The sequence below is a fragment of the Microchirus variegatus genome (genome assembly GCF_963457635.1).
Source record: "Microchirus variegatus genome assembly, chromosome: 21".
Lineage (NCBI taxonomy): Eukaryota > Metazoa > Chordata > Actinopteri > Pleuronectiformes > Soleidae > Microchirus > Microchirus variegatus.
In genome coordinates this window covers 18,450,539-18,474,784 of record NC_139822.1, presented here as the reverse complement: position 1 = coordinate 18,474,784, position 24,246 = coordinate 18,450,539, and the positions used below count along the sequence as shown (strand labels likewise).

General features: G+C 42.2%; 1 protein-coding gene across 1 annotated transcript in view; it reads right to left on the bottom strand.

The window, feature by feature from the left end:
• The window catches only part of magi1b (membrane associated guanylate kinase, WW and PDZ domain containing 1b), a gene marked incomplete at both ends in the record, with an annotated part of 165,268 nt that overhangs the window by 964 nt on the left and 140,058 nt on the right, over positions 1–24,246 (bottom strand). Inside the window, 8 exons of the mRNA XM_083908072.1 lie at positions 3,912–4,055; positions 4,591–4,678; positions 5,699–5,792; positions 13,015–13,218; positions 17,373–17,552; positions 17,619–17,798; positions 21,233–21,425; positions 22,691–22,782. Coding sequence (XP_083764198.1) covers positions 3,912–4,055; positions 4,591–4,678; positions 5,699–5,792; positions 13,015–13,218; positions 17,373–17,552; positions 17,619–17,798; positions 21,233–21,425; positions 22,691–22,782 — 1,175 coding nt within the window. The remainder of the gene's footprint in view (positions 1–3,911; positions 4,056–4,590; positions 4,679–5,698; positions 5,793–13,014; positions 13,219–17,372; positions 17,553–17,618; positions 17,799–21,232; positions 21,426–22,690; positions 22,783–24,246) is intronic.

Below are 24,246 nucleotides of genomic sequence, written 5' to 3'. Positions count from 1 at the left end.
GTTTACATGACATTCAGAAAAACAAATTATGGTCTTAGTCTGACTAAGACGGGCAATCGGACAACTTGCAGAGTCCTAAGATTAGCTCGATCTTAGTCGGACTAACGTTAACATGACATTAAGAAAACCAAATGATGGTCTTAGTCTGACTAAGACGGGCAATCGGACAACTTGCAGAGTCCTAAGATTAGCTCGATCTTAGTCGGACTAATGTTCACATGACATTAAGAAAACCAAATTATGGTCTTAGTCTGACTAAGACGGGCAATCGGACAACTTGCAGAGTCCTAAGATTAGCTCGATCTTAGTCGGAATAATGTTCACATTACATTAAGAAAACCAAATTATGGTCTTAGTCTGACTAAGACGGGCAATCGGACAACTTGCAGAGTCCTAAGATTGGCTCGATCTTAGTCGGACTAACGTTTACATGACATTAAGAAAACCAAATGATGGTCTTAGTCTGACTAAGACGGGCAATCTTGCAGAACTTGCAGAGTCCTAAGATTAGCTCGATCTTAGTCGGACTAACGTTTACATGACATTAAGAAAACCAAATTATGCTCTTAGTCTGACTAAGACGGGCAATCGGACAACTTGCAGAGTCCTAAGATTGGCTCGATCTTAGTCGGACTAACGTTTACATGACATTAAGAAAACCAAATGACGGTCTTAGTCTGACTAAGACGGGCAATCGGACAACTTGCATACAGAAAAACAAAACGGTAAACCTGGGAGGAAATAGACTAAGACTAAGCGTATACATGCAGGAGTAATCGGACTATGAATCGCATTATCCAGGCGTGTTAGTCCAACTAAGACTAGCTTCCATTCTAACGTGTTTGCAAAATGGGGCGGAAAAAATAGAAACTTTTGAGTTTTTCGCCGTCTCGCTTTTTGTCTCGTTATAAAAACTAATCACTTCCTGTGTGCAGGCGAGGCAACGCGAGCGCTCTAATCAGCGCTAAACACAAACTCGTTTGACAGCGTTTTCCCACGTAGCAGACGCTTGTTAAAGGTTACACACGCGCGACAGCTTTAACAGCCGAAAAAGCAAGCGACTGTGACACGGGGAGGGAAAAAAAAAAACACGCTTTCAGCTTTTTCCCTGATTCTTTGCCTCGATGCCTCGAGTTTTCCGTCAGCGTCGAGGGAATTCCACAGAGAACGGATCTGTTACTGACACACAGTCTCTCTCTGCCTCACAGACCTGCTTCTGCTGCTAATAATATCTCCGCTAACAAGGTGCAAAAAACGTCCGTGTTAGCGTTAGCGACTGCAGCACGTTAATGCGTAGATTTAGGGCGGGAAAACCACCTTCCACACTCTATCCGTCACCGTCTGTATCTGAGTGGGAGAGAATCGGTTCAAGCCTGACGTTCAATCACGTCGAGTGACGATTTACTGCAATCCATCAAAAATAAAGGTTAAATATTACGCTTTTTTTAAACATGAACATCATTAAAAACTCTGTGTTTGTGTGAGGCCACAAGCGCGACTCGTGGTTTCTTTACTCGAGCGTGACTCGGCAGTAATTGGGAAGAACACGCTGTTCCGTCCGTGGATAATGTCAGGATCAGTCAAGTGTGTGGATCTGAGACGGGAATAAAAAACACACCAGCGCTCCATCGTTGTGAAGTCGTGACAGGATAGAGTGTAAAAATGTTTACGACGCAGAGGGGGTGTCATATGCTAATGACCTGTTCAAGAGGGGGCCGGCAAAATACTGTAAATAAAGCACCAAACAAGCTAATATATGTAACGTTGAATGCAATACGTTGAAAGTAATACATGATTCAGAGGCTACATGTTAATGATTGGGGGGCTGCATGTTAGCGATTCAGAGGCTGCATGTTAGCGATTGGGGGGCCTGCATGTTAGCGACTGGGAGGCCTGCATGCTAGCGATTTAGAGGCTGCATGTTAGCAATTGAGAGGCTGCATGTTAGCAATTGAGAGGCTGCATGTAACTTATTTAGAGGCTACATGTTAGCGATTCAGAGGTTGCATGTTAGCGATTGGGGGGCTGCATGTAACCGATTCAGAGGCTGCATGCAAGCGATTGGGGGGCCCCCATGTTAGCGATTGAGAGGCTGCATGTTAGCAATTGGGGTGCCACATATTAGTGATTGGGGAGCCGCATGTTAGTGATTGGGGGGCCACATGTTAATGATTGGGGGCCTGCATGTAAGCAATTGAGAGGCTGAATGTTAGCGATTGGGGGGCTGCATGTTAGCAATTGGGGGGCCGCATGTAAGCGATTGAGAGTCTGCATGTTAGCGATTGAGAGACTGCATGTTAGCAATTGGGGTGCCACATATTAGCGATTGGGGAGCCGCATGTTAGTGATTGGGGGGCCTGCATGTTAATGATTGGGGGCCTGCATGTAAGCAATTGAGAGGCTGAATGTTAGCGATTGGGGGGCTGCATGTTAGCAATTGGGGGGCCGCATGTAAGCGACTGGGGGGCCTGCATGTTAGCAATTGGGGGGCTGCATGTTAGTGATTGGGGGGCCGCATGCTAGCGATTGGGGGGCCTGCATGTTAGCGATTGGGGGGCTGCATGTTAGCAATTGAGAGGCTGCATGTAACCCATTCAGAGGCTACATGTTAGCGATTCAGAGGTTGCATGTTAGCGATTGGGGGGCTACATGTTAGCGATTGGGGGGCTACATGTTAGCGATTCAGAGGCTGCATGTTAGTGATTGAGAGGCTACATGTTAGCGATTGAGAGGCTGCAAGCTAGCAACTGGAAGGTCGCATGTAAGCAATTGGGGTGCCACATATTAGCGATTGGGGAGCCGCATGTAAGCAATTGTGAGGCTGAATGTTAGCGATTGCGGGGCCGCATGTTAGCGATTGAGAGGCTGCATGTTAGCGATTCAGAGGCTGCATGCTAGCGATTGGGGGGCCCCATGTTAGCGATTGGGAGCTGCATGTTAGCGATTGGAGGGCTGCATATTAGTGATTGGGGAGCCGCATGTTAGTGATTGGGGGGGCCACATGTTAATGATTGGGGGCCTGCATGTAAGCAATTGAGAGGCTGAATGTAACCGATTCAGAGGCTGCATGTTAGCAATTCAGAGGCTGCATGCTAGCGATTGGGGGGCCCCATGTTAGCGATTGGGAGCCGCATGTTAGCGATTGGAGGGCTGCATATTAGTGATTGGGGAGCCGCATGTTAGTGATTGGGGGGGCCACATGTTAGTGATTGGGGGGGCCACATGTTAGTGATTGGGGGGGCCACATGTTAATGATTGGGGGCCTGCATGTAAGCAATTGAGAGGCTGAATGTAACCGATTCAGAGGCTGCATGTTAGCAATTCAGAGGCTGCATGCTAGCGATTGGGGGGCCCCATGTTAGCGATTGGGAGCCGCATGTTAGCGATTGGAGGGCTGCATATTAGTGATTGGGGAGCCGCATGTTAGTGATTGGGGGGGCCACATGTAAGCGATTGGGGGGCCGCATGTTAGCGATTGGAGGGCTGCATATTAGTGATTGGGGAGCCGCATGTTAGTGATTGGGGGGGCCGCATGTAAGCGATTGGGGGGCCGCATGTTAGCAACTGGCAGGTCGCATGTTAGCTATTGGGGGGCTGCATGTTAGCGATTGAGAGGCTGCATGTTAGCGATTGAGAGTCTACATGTAAGCGATTGAGAGGCTACATGTTAGCAATTGGGGGCCTGCTTGTAGACGATTGGGGGTCTTGCTAGCAGTTGGACTCCGCTCCTGGGAAACCGGGTACTATTTTTATGTCAACTTCGGGAGCTCCACGCGGAATCAGTCCGTCGCTTGGTTTTCGTTTGTGGGAACACAAAAGACCAAAAAGATCTAGTAAAAGAAAGAGTTCCGTTTCCGTGTGGATAAAGGTCTAGATTCACGGAAAACAATAAACTTTAATTTTTTTCGTACCCTCATCTTTCCGTTGCGTACGGCCGCTCCTTCCTCGGCTAGCCTCAGCACGTACAGGTCCATGTTGTATTCTCGTCCTCCTCGCAGGCTGAAACCGAAGCCCTTGTTGTCTCGCTCCAGGTCCACGGAGTAGAACTCGGCGTCCTGAGACACACACACACACACACACACACACACCAAGGTCACTTTTGTGATTCACATTTGAAGTTTGTGTGTGTGTGTGTGTGTGTGTGTGTACACTTTGAAGTGGTTTTCTATTTCAGGAGCCACCGTTAGCGGGAAACTTAGAATTTCTGCAGGAGACTGTGTGTGTGTGTGTGTGTGTGTGTGTGTGTGTGTGTGTGTGTGTGTGTGTGTGTGTGTGTGTGTGTGTGTGTATGGGGGGGGGGGGGGGGGGGTTTACAAGGACAGTCAGACGGCTCCCGTCTCCTCCACCTCCCTCTTAATCTCCTCCTGCAGGAGAATCAATGCTATCTGCTGGCGTCGTCTCCGCGGCGGCAGATTAATTCAGCAGTGAACACAGTTACTTGCTCTTAAAGAAAGAAAAGAAATGAAAAGTACACGCTTTTCCTCGGACGATACGTCACAGAGACGCCGCGTTTGTCCTTGGGGAAGGTGTGTGTGTGTGCGTGTGTGTGTGTGTGTGTGTGTGTGTGTGTGTGTGTGTCGTCGCTCTCACCTGGGTTGAGACTTGTGTCGGGGGCTGTGGTGGAGGTCCCTGCGGGGGTTTGAAGTCAAACGTCTCTTGTTTTGGTTTGGTGTTGTTCCTGCGACAGCGCGAGGACACAAGGTTATACACGTACGTACGTACATACATGTACATACAGCGTTTGAATACGAGTAATACTGTGTGTAGTACGTACTGTAAAATGTGGTAAAAGTGTGCTAATGAAGTACCGTGTTCGGGTTCGGTGTAGAAATGAAATCAATCAAACAGAACTTTCCGAATAAAACGAAAAAATACGCAAACAAAAACCCAAATAAAGACAAAAACATTAGTTTTTGTGCTTTAACGTTAACGCACGTTAAAGCATGATGCGTTTCCATGACGTCTGACCGGAAAAAAACTTGTGCGCGACGTCATGTTTTTACGCGCCGCGGCACCAGAGTCCAGGCACCGTTGACCAGTTAGCGTTGTTAGCTACGTTAGCGCCGTTAGCGCGCCTACAGTCGAGTTTAGCGTTACTTTAGAGAGTCATTTTAACAATCGGGAGTTAAGTAAACATGAAGTCTTTTTTCCCCCATCAGTCGTCATGGAAACGCGCCATGCGCTAACGCTAACGCCGTAAACGTATATATATATATCAGGTGACCATTCACAATAACTAAGGCATAGACAGGAAGTTATAAATGTAAAATTGGGCCTAAAAATAATGCCAGAATTGAGAATTTCTGCCAAAAACTTAGCAAAAGAAGAAGAAATCCATACTTAAGCCCCGCCCACTTGCATTGCAGAGTGAAACGGGTAGTAAATGCTGATTGAACACATTCTCACTGGGTTAAAAACCTGTTTAAATACAGGATAAAAAGGTTGTTTTTATCCAGTTGACAGTCAGTGTTTGAGTTTACGCTCATTTCCGTACGCAAATTAAAAGAAACTTCGCATAAAAAGTGAAAATAACGGAGTCTTGAGAAAGTTTGGTCAAAGGACTGTGAAAATAAAAAGGTTTAGTCAAGTTTCTGGTGTTTTTCTGGAAAATAAGCTGACATCAGTTCATCTCTGAAAGCAGAAAAACCTGAACTTTTCACAGACGTTTGCCTCATTATTGAGGTAAATAATGACTCACCTGGCCTCAGGCGCCGCCTGCTGCTGCGGCGTGTGCGTGGTGGTGATGGTGGCGATCTTCTCGGCGTTGGTCAACAAAGACGCGTTTGACGACTCTGCGGAAAGTAAAGAAGCAGAGGACGCAGGTGAGGTCAGGACGTCTCTGTGACGCGGATAAAGAATGAGTTTGTTTGGCAAAAGCAAAACAGAGAAGAAAATTGTGTTTTGCATTTTATACACTTGTTTAAAGTACTTTTTTCTGCCTCCAGCAAACAACAAAACTCTCCCGTCTGCAGTAAAGTTTTTCGTAAAAAAAAGTGTCGTAATCCAAATCCGAATTATCCCTATTTTGGTCTTCTGTATTAGCATCGCAAAGACCTTAATGCTGGAGGAGCAGCTACGAGATGCATTCAACGAACATTGTAAATCCATAAAATCAAAACCATTTGAGGATCATTTCCTGAATTTCAAGAATTCATAAAAATTATTCCTTAAGAGGTTTGCAAATATTTTCAACAGATCCTTGTTCAGGGCGATGTCGACTATTATGATGGTAAATTTCTAGTCATTCCGAGATACTTTTTGTTTTTGAGTTCTAAAGTCAGCTCATTGTCAAAGTGCATCAGGGCAAATTGATAATTTCCTGAATTTCAAAAATTCATGCCGACTATTTTGACGGCAAATTTCAAGTCATTCCGAGATACTACTTCTACATCCACATCCAAATTATCCTTATTTTGGTCTCGTGCATTCGCATCGCAAAGACCTTAATGCTGGAGGAGCAGCTACGAGATGCATTCAACGAACCTTGTAAATCCGTAAAAATCAAAACCAAGGTATTTCTTGAGATTTTGCCTCGTTTTCTTCTTTGATTCCAGTGAATCTTTGCTACTTTTGGTACTTTTGGTACGACAGTACGTAAGACTCGCTTATGCGAGGATGGTTTACTGAAGCTCGGAGGTCACAGCGGTATCGTGATAAACTGAAAGTTCGACCAAAAAAAGGGTTTCAGTTCGGGTGATACCATTTTATCCAGTCGAGTGTGTGATCTTTTTTAAACGTAATAGTCATTTTATAATTTTAATCACCTCACGACCTCAGAGCAGACGAAGCTCTCGATGCTCTCGATCCACCACAATGTGATCTCTGGCGCCCCCTCTGGTTCTTCTAGACCCCAGGTTGGGAACCAAGGGTGCAGAGTTGCTGCTAATTATATAGTCATTCCTTATTTCTTCATAAATCAATGCAATATTGACATTGATACTGTGCTATTTACCGTTTTCTGCTGGTGTTACACGACTCGACTTCTTTATCAAACACTCTTTCAGCGTCTGAGGACAGAAAAGCTCTCGGTTATGACGTCTTCTGTCTCTGATTCTATCGTTTGAAGTGAACAACGAGCCGCTCTGCACCTTGAAAACAACCACATTATTACTCCCAACGCTTTGGCAGCAGAGAGAATTCCTTTCTTCTTCTTCTTCTTCTTCTTAATAAGCTAATCTTTCTATCTGTTATCAACATGTATTCCCCCTCTTTTATTTGATTACAACTCTCCAGTGTGCGGCGGTAAGTCCTCACTCCCGATTCCTCTCACGGTCGGTTTCCTCTCATCCTTTCATCTGCTCTTGGATTAACCCTCTCACTGACAGTTTCTTGCCCCGAGAGGCAGAAAAAAAACAACCGATCGAGCCGCGGCGTGGGTGAAGCGAGTGTCAGTTTGGACGGCGGTGGGAGAGGAAAAACCTCCCCGTGCGAACAGGCAATGAATGTTTTAGATTTGGTCTCAGATGACCGGCTGTTGGAGCCGTTCTCTCGCCCTCTTTCGGCACATTTGCATCACCCTCTCCTTCCACTCTGCTTCCTCTCTCTCTCTCTCTCTCTGTGTATTTCTACAATGTGCCGTAAGAATCTTTCACTTGGTGATATAAGCAGCAAATTTGGCACAAATGATGTACGTTATCCAGCTGAAAGTCCAAGATGATTATGCCTTGCGTAATATACAAAGTAGAACTTGTGTGGACAGAAATGTGATAATGATCCTCACTGTCAATAATTTCCTGAATTTCAAAAATTCATAAAAATTATTCCTTATGAGGTTTGCAAATAATTTAAACCGATCCTTGTTCAGGGCGATGCCGACTGTTATGATGGTAAATTTCAAGTCATTCCGAGATACTTTTTGTTTTTGAGACTAAACTCAGCTCACTGTCAAAGTGCATCAGGGCAAATGGATAATTTCCTGAATTTCAAAAATTCATATAAATTATTCCTTAAGAGATTTCCAAATATTTTCAACAGATCCTTGCTCAGGACGATGCCGACTATTATGATGATAAATTCCAAGTCATTCCGAGATACTTTTTGTTTTTGAGACTAAACTCAGCTCACTGTCAAAGTGCATCAGAGCAAATGCGTCATTTCCTGAATTTCAAAAATTCATAAAAATTATTCCTTTTTGCAAATAATTTCAACCGATCCTTGTTCAGGGTGATGCCGACTATTATGATGGTAAATTTCAAGTTATTTCGAGATACTTTTTGTTTTTGAGACTAAAGTCATCTCACTGTCAAAAGTGCATCAGAGCAAATGGATAATTTCCTGAATTTCAAAAATACATTAAAATTATTCCCTAAGAGATTTCCAAATATTTTCAACGGATCCTTGTTCAGGATGATGCCGAATATTATGATGCTAAATTTCAAGTCATTCCGAGGTACTTTTTGTTTTTGAGACTAAAGTCAGCTCACTGTCAAAGTGCATCAGAGCAAATGCATAATTTCCTGAATTTCAAAAATTCATAAAAAATATTCCTTAAGAGATTTCCAAATATTTTCAACAGATCCTTGTTCAGGGCGATGCCGACTATTATGATGCTAAATTTTAACGTTGTTAATTCACAATTTCTGCCAGGACAGGATCGAGAACAGCGGTTCTCACACTTTCTTTTCCCTGAAGCTTGTGCGTCCAAGACGAACCAATATTTGCGCTGGCGCGTCGACGATCACATTCCACGTTATTTTGAATATTGAGAACCTCCTTCTACTCATTTGCATACCTCACTCATCCTCCTCCCCGCCCCCCCCCCCTCCCTGCAACTGTATTCTCTCTGGAAATTAATCAAACATGCATGGCTTCTCCCCGTCTCTGCGTTCCGCTCGCTTCCCTCTTCGCCGGCTTAAAGAACATTGAAGATGCACACAGAAAAAAGGCACTGAGCTGTTTTCTGCTGTAATTTGTCTCCGGCCCTGGCACGGGGGCGGGAGGGGGGGGGGGGGGTGGGGTGTCCTCTCGTCCTGAATAGACAGCGTCGTGGAGGGGGGGTGGATGGGTGAGGTGAGAACAGGTCGATTCAAAATGAGAAAGAGAAAAAGGAGAGCAGTGGGGAGATAAGAGAAGCAAAAGGGCCGTAACAAACACAACGCCTGCCCGGGCTGTGCTAAAACAAACGGCACATTATATCACCACAGGCGCACACTTGGTCCTGCTTCCTCACACAATAGCCAGAGAGTGAGAGGTGAACTGCTCTGTGAGCACTTTGAGTCTCTGCTGCTGCAGAGACGTGATCCTTAATGAAGGAATGTGTTACCGAGCAGCAGCAGCAGAAACAGTAGCAGCAGCAAATGAAAAGGAATATTTAAAAAACAAAACGGAGAACGACTCCTTTTTTCCAATTTCCAATATTGTGGGGAAAAAAGCGGATAACGAGCGTTTCCCGTTTGTCCGAGTTACATAACCTGAGGGTTGTGTAACAGACCAAATTAACCATTGCTCAGAATAAACCCAGGTATACTCCTGGAGAGTATACTCCTATAGGGCAGACTGCACCCCTCTTGGCCAGACTACACCCTACCCTTCAAGGCCAGACTATAGCCCTCAAGACCAGAGTACAGCCCTCTAGTCCAGACTATAGCCCTCAAGGCCAGACTATACGCTACCCCTCAAGGCCTGCCTATAACACTCTAGGCCAGACTATACCCTTCAAGGCCAGACTATACCCTACTCCTCTATGCCAGACTATACCCTACCCCTCCAGGCCAGATTATACCCTACCCCTGAAGGCCAGACTATACCCTTCAAGGCCAGACTATACCCTTCAAGGTCAGACTACACCCCTCAAGGCCAGACTATACCCTACCCTTCAAGGCCAGACTATACCCTTCAAGACCAGAGTACAGCCCTCTAGTCCAGACTATAGCCCTCAAGGCCAGACTATAACACTCTAGGCCAGACTAAACCCTTCAAGGCCAGACTATAGCCCTCAAGGCCAGACTATACCCTACTCCTCTAGGCCAGACTATACCCTACCCCTCCAGGCCAGACTATACCCTACCCCTGAAGGCCAGACTATACCCTTCAAGGCCAGACTATACCCTTCAAGGCCAGACTATACCCTTCAAGGTCAGACTACACCCCTCAAGGCCAGACTATACCCTACCCCTCAAGGCCAGACTATACCGCTCAAGGCCAGACTATACCCTTCAAGGTCAGACTACATCCCTCAAGGCCAGACTATAACCCTACCCCTCTAGGCCAGACTATACCCTACCCCTCAAGGCCAGATTATACCCTACCCCTCTAGGCCAGACTATACCGTACCCCTCAAGACCAGACTATACCCTACCCCTCAAGGCCAGACTATACACTTCAAGGCCAGGCTACACCCCTCAAGGCCAGACTATAACCCTACCCCTCAAGGCCAGACTATACCCTTCAAGGCCAGGCTACACCCCTCAAGGCCAGACTATACCCACATTTACTTGCTGATCCCTGGTCTATGTCCATTGCTGCTTAGATTTGGTTACATTGCAATTTAAAATGAAATTATAATTGCAATGAAAGTGAAAGTGAAGTCATTAAAAAAGAGTTTGGACATCCCTGATATGTTGTAAAAATGCTGAATTGGTCGACTTGCACCCTGAAGTGTAAACGCAGCCTCGGAGACACAACAACCGTCTCCCGTCCCTCTGTCCGTCTCACTGTCAGAGACGCCGTCTTCCGACAGTTTGACAAGCGCACATAAACATTCCCAAAGAACCGTGTCCTGTTATTTCTCGCCGATTGTCCGCCTTGTCTCTCATTTTTCCCCCCGGCATCTTCTTGGTAGAGCAATTTTTGGCTCACTGTTCTCATCAAAACTCTCCTCAGAAAATAAATAAAAACACTCTTCAGCCTTTAAAGAAGTGAGGCGGAAAAAAAGCAACGGGCGGCGGCGGCGGCGAACAAATAGCTACAATTTCTCGCCGTGTGCTTGTTGACAGGGAGGAGCGCCTTCCTCACACACACACACACATGAACACACACTTAATTAAACCGTATTTGTGCAGAATGCCAGGCTGATCTGTCAGCATAAAGTAGCCAGAGCTTTTAGCTGCACAGCAAAAAGGAAAACATCAACAAACTTTTCGCTTAAACAGCTTTGGGCAACAGAAGAAAAACACAACATCTACTTCACTCTTCTATGTTTTAACTGAAGGTACAGAGGCTGAGAAAGTCTCACAAAAGAAGAAGCATCAACACTGCAAACAGGAAGCAAACAAGTCCTCAGATACACTCATACCGTGTGAGAGATTCCATCTCAATTACAAAGGGTGTTCCTCAGGGTTCAACTCTGGGCCCCTTGCACTTTCTATTCTATTCTACTATCCTCAGTTTGTCTTCCTCACCACAGAGATGACATTTTCCAATCTTCACTTTGATTTTAGCAACTTGAAATTCTTCTACACACAATGGCTCTATAGCGCCCCCCTGAGGCGAAAACCGAGGTAATTTTTTTTTTAATTCCACCGAATTTCCTGAAACTTGGTGGGAAGATGTTATAGACCAAGATGAACAAAAAAGTTGACCGTAACCATGGTCTCAACTCAACAGGAAGTCGGCCATTTGGAATTTTGTTGTCCAATTTAGCGATTTGCAACAACAAACTTTTCCCTTAAACAGCTTTGGGCAACAGAAGAAAAACACAACATCTACTTCACTCTTCTATGTTTTAACTGAAGGTACAGAGGCTGAGAAAGTCTCACAAAAGAAGAAGCATCAACACTGCAAACAGGAAGCAAACAAGTCCTCAGATACACTCATACCGTGTGAGAGATTCCATCTCAATTACAAAGGGTGTTCCTCAGGGTTCAACTCTGGGCCCGTTGCACTTTCTATTCTATTCTACTATCCTCAGTTTGTCTTCCTCACCACAGAGATGACCTTTTCCAATCCTCACTTTAATTTTAGCACTTTGAAATTCTTCGAAACACAAGGGCTCTATAGCGCCACCTGAGGTGAAAACAAAATTTAATTCCACCGAATTTCCCGAAACTTGGTGAAAAGATGTTATAGACCAAGACGAACAAAAAAGTTGACCGTAACCATGGTCTCAACTCAACAGGAAGTCGGCCATTTGGAATTTTGTTGTCCAATTTGCGATTTGCAACAACAAACTTTTCCCTTAAACAGCTTTGGGCAACAGAAGAAAAACACAACGTCTACTTCACTCTTCTATGTTTTAACTGAAGGTTCAGAGGATGAGAAAGTCCCTTTATATCCTCACACAAAAGAAGAAGCATCAACACTGCAAACAGGAAGTAAACAAGTCCTCAGATACACTCATACCGTGTGAGAGATTCCATCTCAATTACAAAGGGTGTTCCTCAGGGTTCAATTCTGGGCCCCTTGCACTTTCTATTCTACATCAACATTATCTGTCCTCCGTTTGTCTTCCTCACCAAAGAGATGACAATTTCCAATCTTAACTTTAATTTTAGCACTTTGAAATTCTTTTAAATACATACACATTATTCTATAGCGCCCCCCTGAGGTGATAACAAAGGTAAATCAAAATTGAATTCCACCAAATTTCACGAAACTTGGTGGAAAGATGTTATAGACCAAGACGAACAAAAAAGTCGACCGTAACCATGGTCTCAACTCAACAGGAAGTCGGCCATTTGGAATTTTGTTGTCCAATTTGGCGAACTCGTCTGAGGGCGATTTCTCGTACCGACATAAATAAAATGCACCAATTTCTACTAGTGTCCGTCTGTTTTTGCTATTTATAGATTAAATTTTGCATCATAAATGTGTTTTTTGTTTGAAAACGCGCATAGAAAAAGAGAAAATTTTGACTTTACATTTTTACTTTAACTAGTCATTTAAGTTCCGTTCAAACCAGTTTAATAAAGTTATAAGAGGACAATTTGTCTATAGTTATCATGTAAAGTAATTTTCTAAACTTACTTACACTTATTTTGCTAACCCGTCACGAATATTGGTATTGCGATACCATAACAAAGTCATTTTAAGCTCAAATACGCCGCGGCTTTAACCGCCTCGGACTCTCTTACTCACCGTCTCCGGGAATGATGCGTAGCGTGACGGTGTTCCCGGCCTCCTTGATGAGGTTGACGATGTCCGAGTGCGACTTGTTGGTGATGGAGTTGTTGTTCACCGCCAGGATCCGGTCGCCGACCTTTAGCTTCCCGCAGCGGTCCGCCGGGCTCCCCTCGATGATGCGTCCTATTTTGTGGGGCATGGCCACACATGCATTTCCAGCTATTGTCACCATTCACCATGTGATGCATGATTCAGTGTGTGTTTGTTTGTGTGTTTGTTTTTAAAGAGAAAGGGGAGGGAGCAGAGGAAAAAAGAAGACGGAAAGAAGATTCCGTTGGTTAATTCACCGACAGACAGCAGGAAACAGCCAAAGTCACTGTGAGAAGCTGACGAGGATTACGGCGGGAAACAAAAGTGCAAGAGGAGCGATTTAAAAAAAAAAAAAAAAAGAAATAAGAGAATCTGTCATACTGTAATTCTCTCGCCCGTAAATTGGTTTTTCCAAATTATCCACGAGGGGAAAACGAGGCTTGACGCCAGATCCAGTGTCGTTTCTCCTCCGTCCCATTTTTTTCCCTCCTGTTTTTTGACTCCGGGATCACAAATATGAATATTTTCTAATAATAATAATAATGAAACAGCCGCAGCATGGTGATGTCAAACACCTGAGACGACTCTGCCCCGAGGATTCTGCAGTCTGAGAGGCAGAAAGTGCAATCACCGCTTTCTCTTTCTCCGTCTTACTTTCCATTATCGGTCTTTTCATCCCTTTCTTTCACGCCGCTCTGCTGCTGCTGCTGCTGCAGACTCGTCCGACCCTGACCTCCAATCTGTGGAGATCTGTGAGCTCTCACGGTTTTTTTTTTAAGCAGAAAAAGAAAAAGAAAAGAAAGAGAAGAGGAAAAAAAAAAAAAAAAAAAAAAAAAAAGGAACTTCTTGAAATACGAACAGTGAAGCTGCAGCGCTTTCTAAAGGCAAATCACTGCTTTGAACCACGGGGCGGAAACAATTCATCATTTTCTAATAGAAATCTGCACTTTATAACGGGCAGAACTGCAAAGGCGGCACTTTGAGGGTTCTTCTTTTTTTATTGTAAAATGAACACATTTTGAAGACAATCGTTCTGATTAGAGTTAGCTTTAGCATTTCTTAACCAAACAATGTCAACGTTAAAGTCTGCACTGCACTCACTGATGTTTAATTCTCCGTTTCTCTGAGTTTATGAAACAAATCCTCTCATAATCTGAACCAAAAGAAAAATTAATTGGGAAAAAACTAAGCCCAATTAAATTTAATCAATAAAAAAATCAAAATGGATTTGATTGCATTCACTTGAAAATTAATGAATTCATAATTTTCAAAATTGTATGAGACAATGTTCTGAAGAAATATTCTCATTAATTCAGAAAAAGAGATTGAATATATTGATATTGATATTGAATTTGAAAATTCGGGAAAAAAGAATGGCACCTGAGGAATTAATTGCATGACCTTGCGTAATCTAATTCTTTGTGTTCAAAAAAAATCTAATTAATTCGTAAAACTGAACTGAAACAAAAAAGTTTCAGGAAAAATTCTGAATTATTGAAAAAAAAAAATCAAGTCAAAATTTAAAAAATAATAATTTAAAAAAAAAAGGAATAAATTGCATTCACAAAGACAAAATCCTTTGTTTTTCAAAATGTATGAGTTCATTTTCCTGAATAAATAATTTCAGTAATTCACAAAATGCAACTGATAAAAAAAATAATGCAAATAATTTGGAAAAACTATGCCAAAAAAACACAAAATTATTTTTTTTCAGTATATTAAGAATCGGTTTGCATTAACTTGAAAAACAAATAATTCTCTGAATTTATGAGAACATTTTTCAAATTATTACGGTCTAATATGGAAATTTGCTATAATTATGTCAAATTCACACTTTTTCTGTCGTTTTCTTAAATCGTTCGGCCGTTCTCTGAACCGACAAACCTTCACAGTCTTTTCCTTTTCTTTAGATTTAGATAAATGTCTAAAAAGGTCCAATCGAAGCAGAGTTTAACTGTAAAAACACTTTTATAGACGATAAAGAGACAGAGACACAGGAAGCAGAGCAGATTTGAAGAGAATCGTCTATGAGTTTGATAATAATACGACAGTATTTACTACGGCTGAGAGAATAATAAAAAAGAAGAAGGGATTTTCAGTCAGCGTCAGCGTCTTTGAGCTAAGGAAATAAATAAATCCATGACATCGTCTCCCCCCCCCCCCACCACCACCACCATCACCACCACCACCAGCCCTCTGTTGATGCTGAGGCTTTGTGTGCCATTTAAACCCTGAACGCTGAATAAAACACAAGTGCCTTATGTAAGACACACTTCACTTGTGATCAATTATGAAAAAGGCCTGAGTGTGAGTGTGTGTGAGTGTGTGTGTGTGTGTGGAGGTTTGAGAAGGAAAATGAGCCAGAAGAAGCTTCTTTGAAGAGAGAGAGGACCGTATTGATCCGAGCGCTCTGTAAATAGCCACAGTCTGTGCCGTTAAAGACAGGAAGAGGCAGTTTTTATCCGTGTGTTCACACCAAAAACAGACAAGATTTGTTCTATATTTGTCGTACTTTAAGTTCCACGAAATGTCACGAGCGCGGCGTCCGACACGAGAACCAAAGCCAACAACGTCCAACTGTAGATTGGTTAAAAAAAGACGTAAAAATCCCCCCAAAAAAAGCGTTAATTTCCAAAGCAAAGCCGGCGATCGATCGCGAGCCAAATCACGACCCAGGAAGTACTGAACTGATTCTAATGACTCGTTAACTTACACCAAAACGACTGCTTTACAAGTTGCTAGCTTGTGCGTTTGTGTCGCGTATAGCAGTTTCACGCAGCCGTTGCTACGACGACTTCGCCCACGTTGAGGAGGAGCTTATGAAGTCATGGAAAATGATACCAAACCGTAGAGTAGAGTCGAATCGAATCGAGTAGAAAAGGCCAAAAGCCTAGCGCCGTATACTGGAAAAGCAGCGTAAGCGTCTTTAGCGTCGCGATTTTTCAGAAAACCCGCGTGTTTTAACGCAAGAGAGAAGAAGTAGCTATTGCGGGTGAAGTTTATCGGATTGTAATTAGACATCGTAGAAGTGTCGTAGAGCTTCACGCGACCACACGACTCGATTCTACTTGGTTTGGTATCAGTCGCGGCGTTTTCCATGACGGGGGCGGAGTCATCATAGGAACAATTGTGAACTGTAGACCAGTTAAAATGACTTAAAAATCCTCCGAAAACATGCGTCAATCTCCGACATTTAGCAAAGCAAACGTCTAAAATCGCAATATTTAACAGAGGAGTCGGATAGTACTGAACGAACCTGCGAACGTATCTTTTTAATCGACTGATTCTAACGATTCAGTTCTACAAAAACAAAAACAGCTACTTTACAAGTCACTAGCTTGCGCGTTTGTCGCGTATTGAACCAAATCGCGGCAGTTTCACGCAGTTGCTCCTACGATGACTCCGCCCACGTGGAGGAGGAGCTATGATGTCATGGAAAGCGACGCGATGGATACCAAACCGAGTCGAGTCGTGTGGTCGCGTGAAGCTCTACGACACTTCTACTTCTACGATGTCCAATTACAATCCGAGCCGTCATAGCTACTTCTTCCCTCTTGCGTTAAAACACGCGGGTTTTCTGAAAAATCGTGACGCTAAAGATGCTAACGCTGCTTTTCCAGTATACAGCCCTCGGCTTTTGGCTCTACTCGATTCGACTCTACCCTATGTTTTAGTATCATTTTCCATAACTTCATAGCTCCTCCTCAACGTGGGCGGGGTCATCATTGCAACGGCTGCGTGAAACTGCCGCGACATGGTTTTATACGCGACACAAACCCACGCAAGCTAGCGACTTGTAAAGCAGCTGTTTTGGTGTAAATGAATCGTTAGAATCAGTTCGGTTGACAGAATCGTTCAGTACTTCCTGGGTCGTGATTCGGCTAAACGTTGGAAATTCACGCATGTTTTTCGGGGATTTTTACGTTTTACGTTTTTTTCAACCGATCTACAGTTCGCCATCGTTGGCTTCGATCCTTGCGTTGGACGCCGCGCTCGTGACCACACTCTCTGACCAATCGGTAGCCGGCAGTCTGTTGACGTCACAATTCGTGACTGAATTCGTCAGAACAGGCGCTAGCTATTCGGTCAGAAAATCGGGTTTAAATCGCGTTTGGTGTGAAGACGCACAAAGACTGACGAGAAGAAGAAGTGTTTCGTGTTCTGTTGTGTGGAAAATGACAATTTCCGACATTTGTATTTACAACAACAACAACAACAACAACGACAACAGCGCTGCCGGTGGAATCTTTGTGCAACTGCAGGGAAAAACACGAGCCTCTTACCGAACGTGGTGCCGGCCTCGGGCCGCGACACGGACGACACGATGACGAAGCCGAACCCTTCGTTCTCGCCGCGGCGGATCTCCACGTCGTAGGGCTGCAGCGAGGACGCGTTGGCGGACGAGGCGGCGTTGGGCGCGGCGGCGGCGGCGGCGTTCGGGGGCTGCGAGGACGTCGCCGCAGCTACGGCGGAGACCACGTTGTTGCCGCTGGCGCCCATGCCTCCACCTCCTCCTCCACCTCCTCCTCCACCACCGCCGCCGCCGCTGCCGATACCGGAGGTGGAGCCGCTGCCCGAGCTGACGGTGTTGAGGGAGTTCTGGCTGCCCTGCAGGGTTCGCTTCCCGATCTCCTCGGTCAGGCTGGGCGCCTGAGTGCTGCTGTGGTGGGAGGAGGCCGGCGACGGGGGAACGTCGCCTTCAGCTTTAACTGCAGACGACAGAAAGGAGGAGGAGGAGGAGGAGGAGGTGGTAAATTAGGAGGAACAAATTCGTTGTACAGCACAAGTGAGAGAGAACACGAGGAACATACGAAACAGCGAGAACAAAAACGTGATTAAAATTTAAGAGGAGGAGGAGGAAATGCTGAGTAAGGAGCTGATGCAACATGAGGTAAGACTACATTAAAATAAAAACACGGCTCCACCTGACAGGCGCTCTCCCTCTGCTGACACGGCTATTTACAACCTTTATTTAACCAGGACAGTTTACCAAAACATGCAAGTAGCTCAATATCGTCATTTACCTTTAATTTGGCATCTTAATATTCCTTAAAATTATTTAAAAATATATAGTTATCTCAATTAAGAAGCAGAATGCAGACTCTAATTAGCCTCTAAGAGGCTAATTATCATAACATTTCTAGGGCTATTTAAAAAAAAAAAAAAAAAAATTTGTTCAAGTAATATTTTCTGTTAGTTTTGCTCCACATAACACAGGAATCATTCAAACAGAATATATATATATATATTTTTTTTACAGCATTTTATGGATCAAACGACTACTCGGCTAATTGCTAATTGCTTATTTAAAGAGTTAGTTGCGGCTCTAAAAAATGAAATAATTTAAATCATCTTTAAGTTTAAATCACTTGATAATACTCGTGAAACAAGGTAGTATACTGTATATTACCCTGTGGTACTTCCTCCTCGGCCCCAAATCCAGATTGAAAATGGCAGCGCTAACGACGAGGCAACCGTGTTTTTAAATGTTTTACATTAACCTTCGGGGGGGGAAATGGACTTTCACAGTAGTTTAACTTTACGTAAAAACAGTTAGCGGCTAAACGCTAGCTAACTTTTGACATCATAGCCTACTATGTACACACACAGCATCTCGAAGCAGCACACATTAGCTGTTATTGGCAAGCTAACGATTTAAACCCGTAATGTTGTGAGTTTTAAGTTACAGTCACAATAAAAACACATTATGGTTCATTTTGATGCCAAACGCGGATAATATTCCCTCAGGAAGAACATGTCAGCGCATAAGGGTTCTTCACACACATCTGTTTGTGCCGCCACAAGCGCTAAGTGCATGCTATTGTGCTAACGACCGCCCGTGTATTTAAATGTTATATCTTAGAGTTCGGGGTGAAATGTACTTCAACAGCAGTTTAGATTTACTTTCAACAGTTAGCGGCTAAACGCTGGCTAACTTTTGCCATCATCGCCTTTACGTACTGTTCACACACAACATCTCAAACCAGCACACATTAGCTGTTATCAGCAACCTGCTAACATCAGCTAGCTAAAGATTTAAGCCTGTAATGAGCGGACGATCACGACCATTGCAAATCACAAACTGTTTTTAAATGTTATATCTTAAAATTTGGGGGGGAAATGTACTTCAAACTTAAAACAGTTGGCGGCTAAACGCTGGCTAACTTTTGCCATCATAGCCTTTACGTACCGTTCACACACAACATCTCAAACCAGCACACATTAGCTGTTATGAGCAACCTGCTGACATCAGCTAGCTAAAGATTTAAGCCTGTAATGTCGTTAGCTTTAAATTAGAGTCACAATAAAGACAGATTATGGTTTATTTTGATGCCAAACACGGATAATATTCCCTCAAGAAGAATATTATGTCGGTGTATAAAGGTTCTTCGCAGACCAACTCAAGCGCTAAGTGATTGCTATTATGCTAACAGCACCCACATAGCTAGCTTCTTTGTGAACACATTTTTTCCCTCAATTCAAAGCTTATTAATAAACAAAAAGAGACCCTTCAAGCGGAAGGTCACGACCATTGCAAATCACAAACCGTTTTTAAATGTTATATCTTAAAATTCGGGGGAAAACGTACTTCACACTCAAAACAGTTAGCGGCTAAACACTGGCTAACCTTTGCTATCGTAGCCTATTTGTACTGTACACACACAACATCTCAAACCAGCTCACGTTAGCCGTTATTAGCAACTTGCTGACATCAGCTAACATCAGCTAGCTAACGATACAAGCATTTAATGTCGTTAGCTTCAAGTCAGAGTCACAATAAAAACAGATTATGGTTTATTTCGATGGCAAACGCGGATAATATTCCCTCAAGAAGAATATTATGTCGGTGTATAAAGGCTCTTCAAGCGCTAAGTGCATGCTATTGTGCTAACATGGCATTGCATTTGTTTTTCAAAGCTTATTAATGAACAGAAAAGAGACCCTGTTAGCAAAAGGTCATGATTTGAATCTTATTCAAGGATTGTGTAAGGTACAAAACGAGGGGGTTATTTAAAAAAAAATGACAGACAACAGACATCTGCTGAGAGAGGACGACGAGCGTCCTCCCATAATCTCATCTCTGATCTTTGCGTTTTCGAACAAAAGATGAAGCAGAGCCGCGGCGTTTTTCATTCCACATTTCATTTCCTGTTCAGCTGCCGGAGGACGGGGGGCGGGGGGGGGTGGGCGGCGAGGCGCTAACGTCTGCCCACCGTCGTCGGGCAGAAGGTTGACCTGACTCTCCATCATATTTATGGACACCTTCTTTATCGTTCCACTGTGGAGCCGAGCCGAGCGGAACTGGTGATCGGGGGCGTTTTTCCTGCAGCCGAGAGTTTCCTAACGTTACACACTACAGCTATTAAAGCGCGGAGGAGGGAAACTCTGCATATTGTTGTTCTCTGTTGCAGCTGCAGAGGATGCAACGACGTGTTGGAATCGCATAAAAACAATCAAAACAGATGTGAACTTTGCACAAAAACTCCATTTAAAAGCAGCACACTACTACTTCTGCTGATATTCACCGTCCCTGAACAACTTTTCCTGAACCTATATATATTTTTGAAAAAAAATTTTTTTATTAATTTAAAACAAAATACTTTTTGAAAAAAGAAATAGTAATTTTTATTTTTTTTATTTTTGATTAAAAAATTTTTTTTGGAAAAAAATATATTTTGGATTTTTTTTTAATTTTTGAAAAAAACCTGTAATTTTTGACGTTTTTTCCAATTTAAATGTTATGATAAGAAAGAAAAAAAAGATTTTAAATTTCTTTTTCAGAAAAATTTAAATTGCAATTTTTGTTTTATTTTGTTTTTCAAATTAACATTATTGAAAAAAGTTTTCAGATTTTTTTGTTGTTCTCTGTTGCAGCTGCAGAGGATGCAACGACGTATTGGAATCGCATAAAAACAATCAAAACAGATGTGAACTTTGCACAAAAACTCCATTTAAAAGCAGCACACTACTTCTACTTCTTCTGCTGCTGATATTCACCGTCCCTGAGCAACTTTTCCTGAACCTCAGCCAACAGAAATGTATTAAAAAAAAAAAAAAAAACGGCAGTGGCAGAAGCGAGAACACCGACAGTTCTGGAACGGCGGTTCAGCAGATTTTAACGAGCGGGGTCTTGAAACCTTACCGCTGTAGTTGGTCTTGCGTCGCACGGTCAGGTTGACGTGGCCCTGCTTGGCCGCCTGCTGCATCAGCTGCACCACCAGCTGGTGCGACTTGCCCACGACCGCCGTGCCGTCCACGCAGATCAGCTCGTCGCCGGAGCGCAGGCGTCCGTCCTCGTCGGCGGCGCCGTATTTCACTATGTGGCCGATGTAGATCTGGGGTTTACGACGACAAACAAAGAAAAAAACATGAGACGAATGAGAAACTGAGCACAGAGATAAAGGATAGTGTTTTTTTGTGTTTTTTTGAAAAAATATTTATTTTTGAAAAAAAAATACATTTAAAAAAAATTTACTTTTTGAAAAAAGAAATAGTATTTTTTGAAAAAAAATATTTTTTTTATTTTTTATTTTTTTTTAAAAACTAATTTTTGAAGTTTTTTTTTCAATTTAAATGTTATAAGAAAGAAAAAAAAGATTTTAAATTTCTTTTTCAGGAAAATTAAAATTGCAATTTTTGTTTTTTTCAAATTAACTTTTTTTGAAAAAAGTTTTCAGATTTTTTGTAGATATGGGTTTCCAACAACAAAAATATTTTTTTTTGAAAAAAATAGAATGTTTTGAAAAAAAATTGAAAAAAATAAAAAAAATAAAAAAAATTGAAAAATATAAATATTATAAAAACGAAACGAAAAATTGCAATTTAAATTTTTTTTTTTAATGTTCTGATTTTTTTGGGTGAAAATTTTACGTTTTTTTTTTTTTACATTTTTTTCGAAAAAATTAATTAATTTATCGAAAAAAAAAATATATATATTTTTTTTTAAATGAACATTTATGAAAAACGTTTTCAGATTTTTTGTAGATCTGGGTTGACAACAACAAAAACATTGAGACAGATGAGAAACCCTATGAGAGATAAAACAGAGCACTTTCCTGGAGTAAAGACATCATTAACTTTGAGTTAGAATTCAAAACAACACTGAGCTATTTCTCAGCGCAGATATAAAGTTGGCAGACTTCCTTTAATTTATACTCCACTATTATGTCTTTACTCTTCTCCTTTTACGGCCTTCGAACATTTGTCATCCGAGCCAAGCTTTAAAGTTTAAAGCACGTCATATTTTCTCTCAGCGCAGGCCAACGAACAAGAAAGAGACGACTTGGCTTTTTTTAAAAGAAGAGAATAAAAAGAGAGTGATTTTTTCTGACTGATTGAGGCTACGTCGGCTGGATCAAAGAGCGAATGTGTTGCAGAAATCACTGATGTGAATTTGAATCCAGGCACAGAAGCTCAGGAGACGAATGGAAAACAGAATCTGCTCCAGCTTTGGAATAATATAGGCTTCTCTTTCATCTTTCATCATTCAGGTTAAAGTCAATCTCGTCGGGTTTCGCTCGGCTTTAGATTGAAAAGTGAAATAAAGGCTGGGTTTTCAAAAACACAAAGTGTGGTGAGAGTTGTTCACAGAGCGACTCACGGGTTCACCCGGCTCGTTCCCTCCCAGGATCCTGAAGCCGAAGCCCGTGTCCTTCCTCCACAGGAAGATGTCCTGCTCCTGGAAGTCTGGAACTGTGGGGAAAAAAACATCTCTGATGAGCAAAAGGCATCATGGGAGGTTTTCCCTGCACCTGCACCAGACAGCACCACCAACACGTCACCAGACTTTAACCCCACGATTCAAAAATCCAACATTCATTATCGGGCTCAGGTTGGGTTCAGTCACATGATTTGTCACGACATGGTTATTTTCAGTTGTTTGAGTGTAATGTTTAGTATAATAGGATGGATTTAAATGAGGTTTTTCATTGTTTGATTGAAGATAAATCGTAGACTAACTTTGTTTTCATAACTGACTTAATCGGTTGATTTGTTTCTTGGTTAATTAAGTACTTGTTTGGTCCGTAAAATGTCAGAAAATGTTAAAAAATGTTGAACTGACCCAACTAATGGAACAGAACGTGCCCCCAGAGCCATACTTTCATGGGAAATACATGACATTTGTCTTTCAAAAAAGCAAAACAATTTTTTTACTTTTTTTTTTTTCAAAATTGTATTTTTTTTTCCAAAATTGATTTTATTTTTTAAATTAATTTTTTTTTTCACATTTTTTTTTCCAAAAATATTTTTTTTTTTCAAAAATATTTTTTTTTTTCAAAAATTGTATTTTGTTTATTTTTAGATTTTTTTTCTTTAAAATTTTTTGTTTTGTTTTTTTCCAAAAATTAAAAAAAAAATAAAAAATTGTTTTTTTTAGAATTAAAAAAAGAAGACAATTTTGGGGGGAAATTTCAAAAACATTTGTGAAATTTTTTTTTTTTTTTTTATTATTATTACCGTGTGTGAAACAAAGTATAACAAAGAAAGTTTTGGCTTTAACAAATATTGCGATCTCGCGATAAAATTTCAATTCATTGTTCAGCCTGAATTGAAACCTAGCAACAGAGCTGTTTTTAAACGATCATATTCTCCACCTGCTTCAGTCAACATGCAAATAATCATCCTCTCAACTGTTCTCAGCTTCGTCTCTAAAAATAACAACAAGAACTGATCCATCAAAACTATTTAAAAGGATCTATTCTGGGTGTGGACATAAAAGCCTGACAGGCGACATCATCACACATCACCTTCATATATCTGTTCCACAATTAGATTTGTGTGGTGGCGTGATCTGAAATAGCACAGTGACACATTAACATTATAATATTATTATTATCATTATAATAATAAGTGACATCAGTATTCAAACGCACGCACGGCCACTGTTTCTTTTATGAAGCGACTTCCCAAACTCCCATCTCTACTCTCGCCTCCACTTGATGGCTCTTCGCGCTCGACAGAGGTGCTAATAAATACTGAGGAGGGCTGCATTTATTATTGAGCAGAGGCTCTGGAACACACACACACACACACACACACACACACACTTACATATGTGTGTGTAAAGGTGTTGCACTATGAAAGCAGCTCTGCACTGCAGCGACTGACAGCTCATGGTTCATGAAGCTGTGCACAGCCTCACAGGAGTTACTGAGA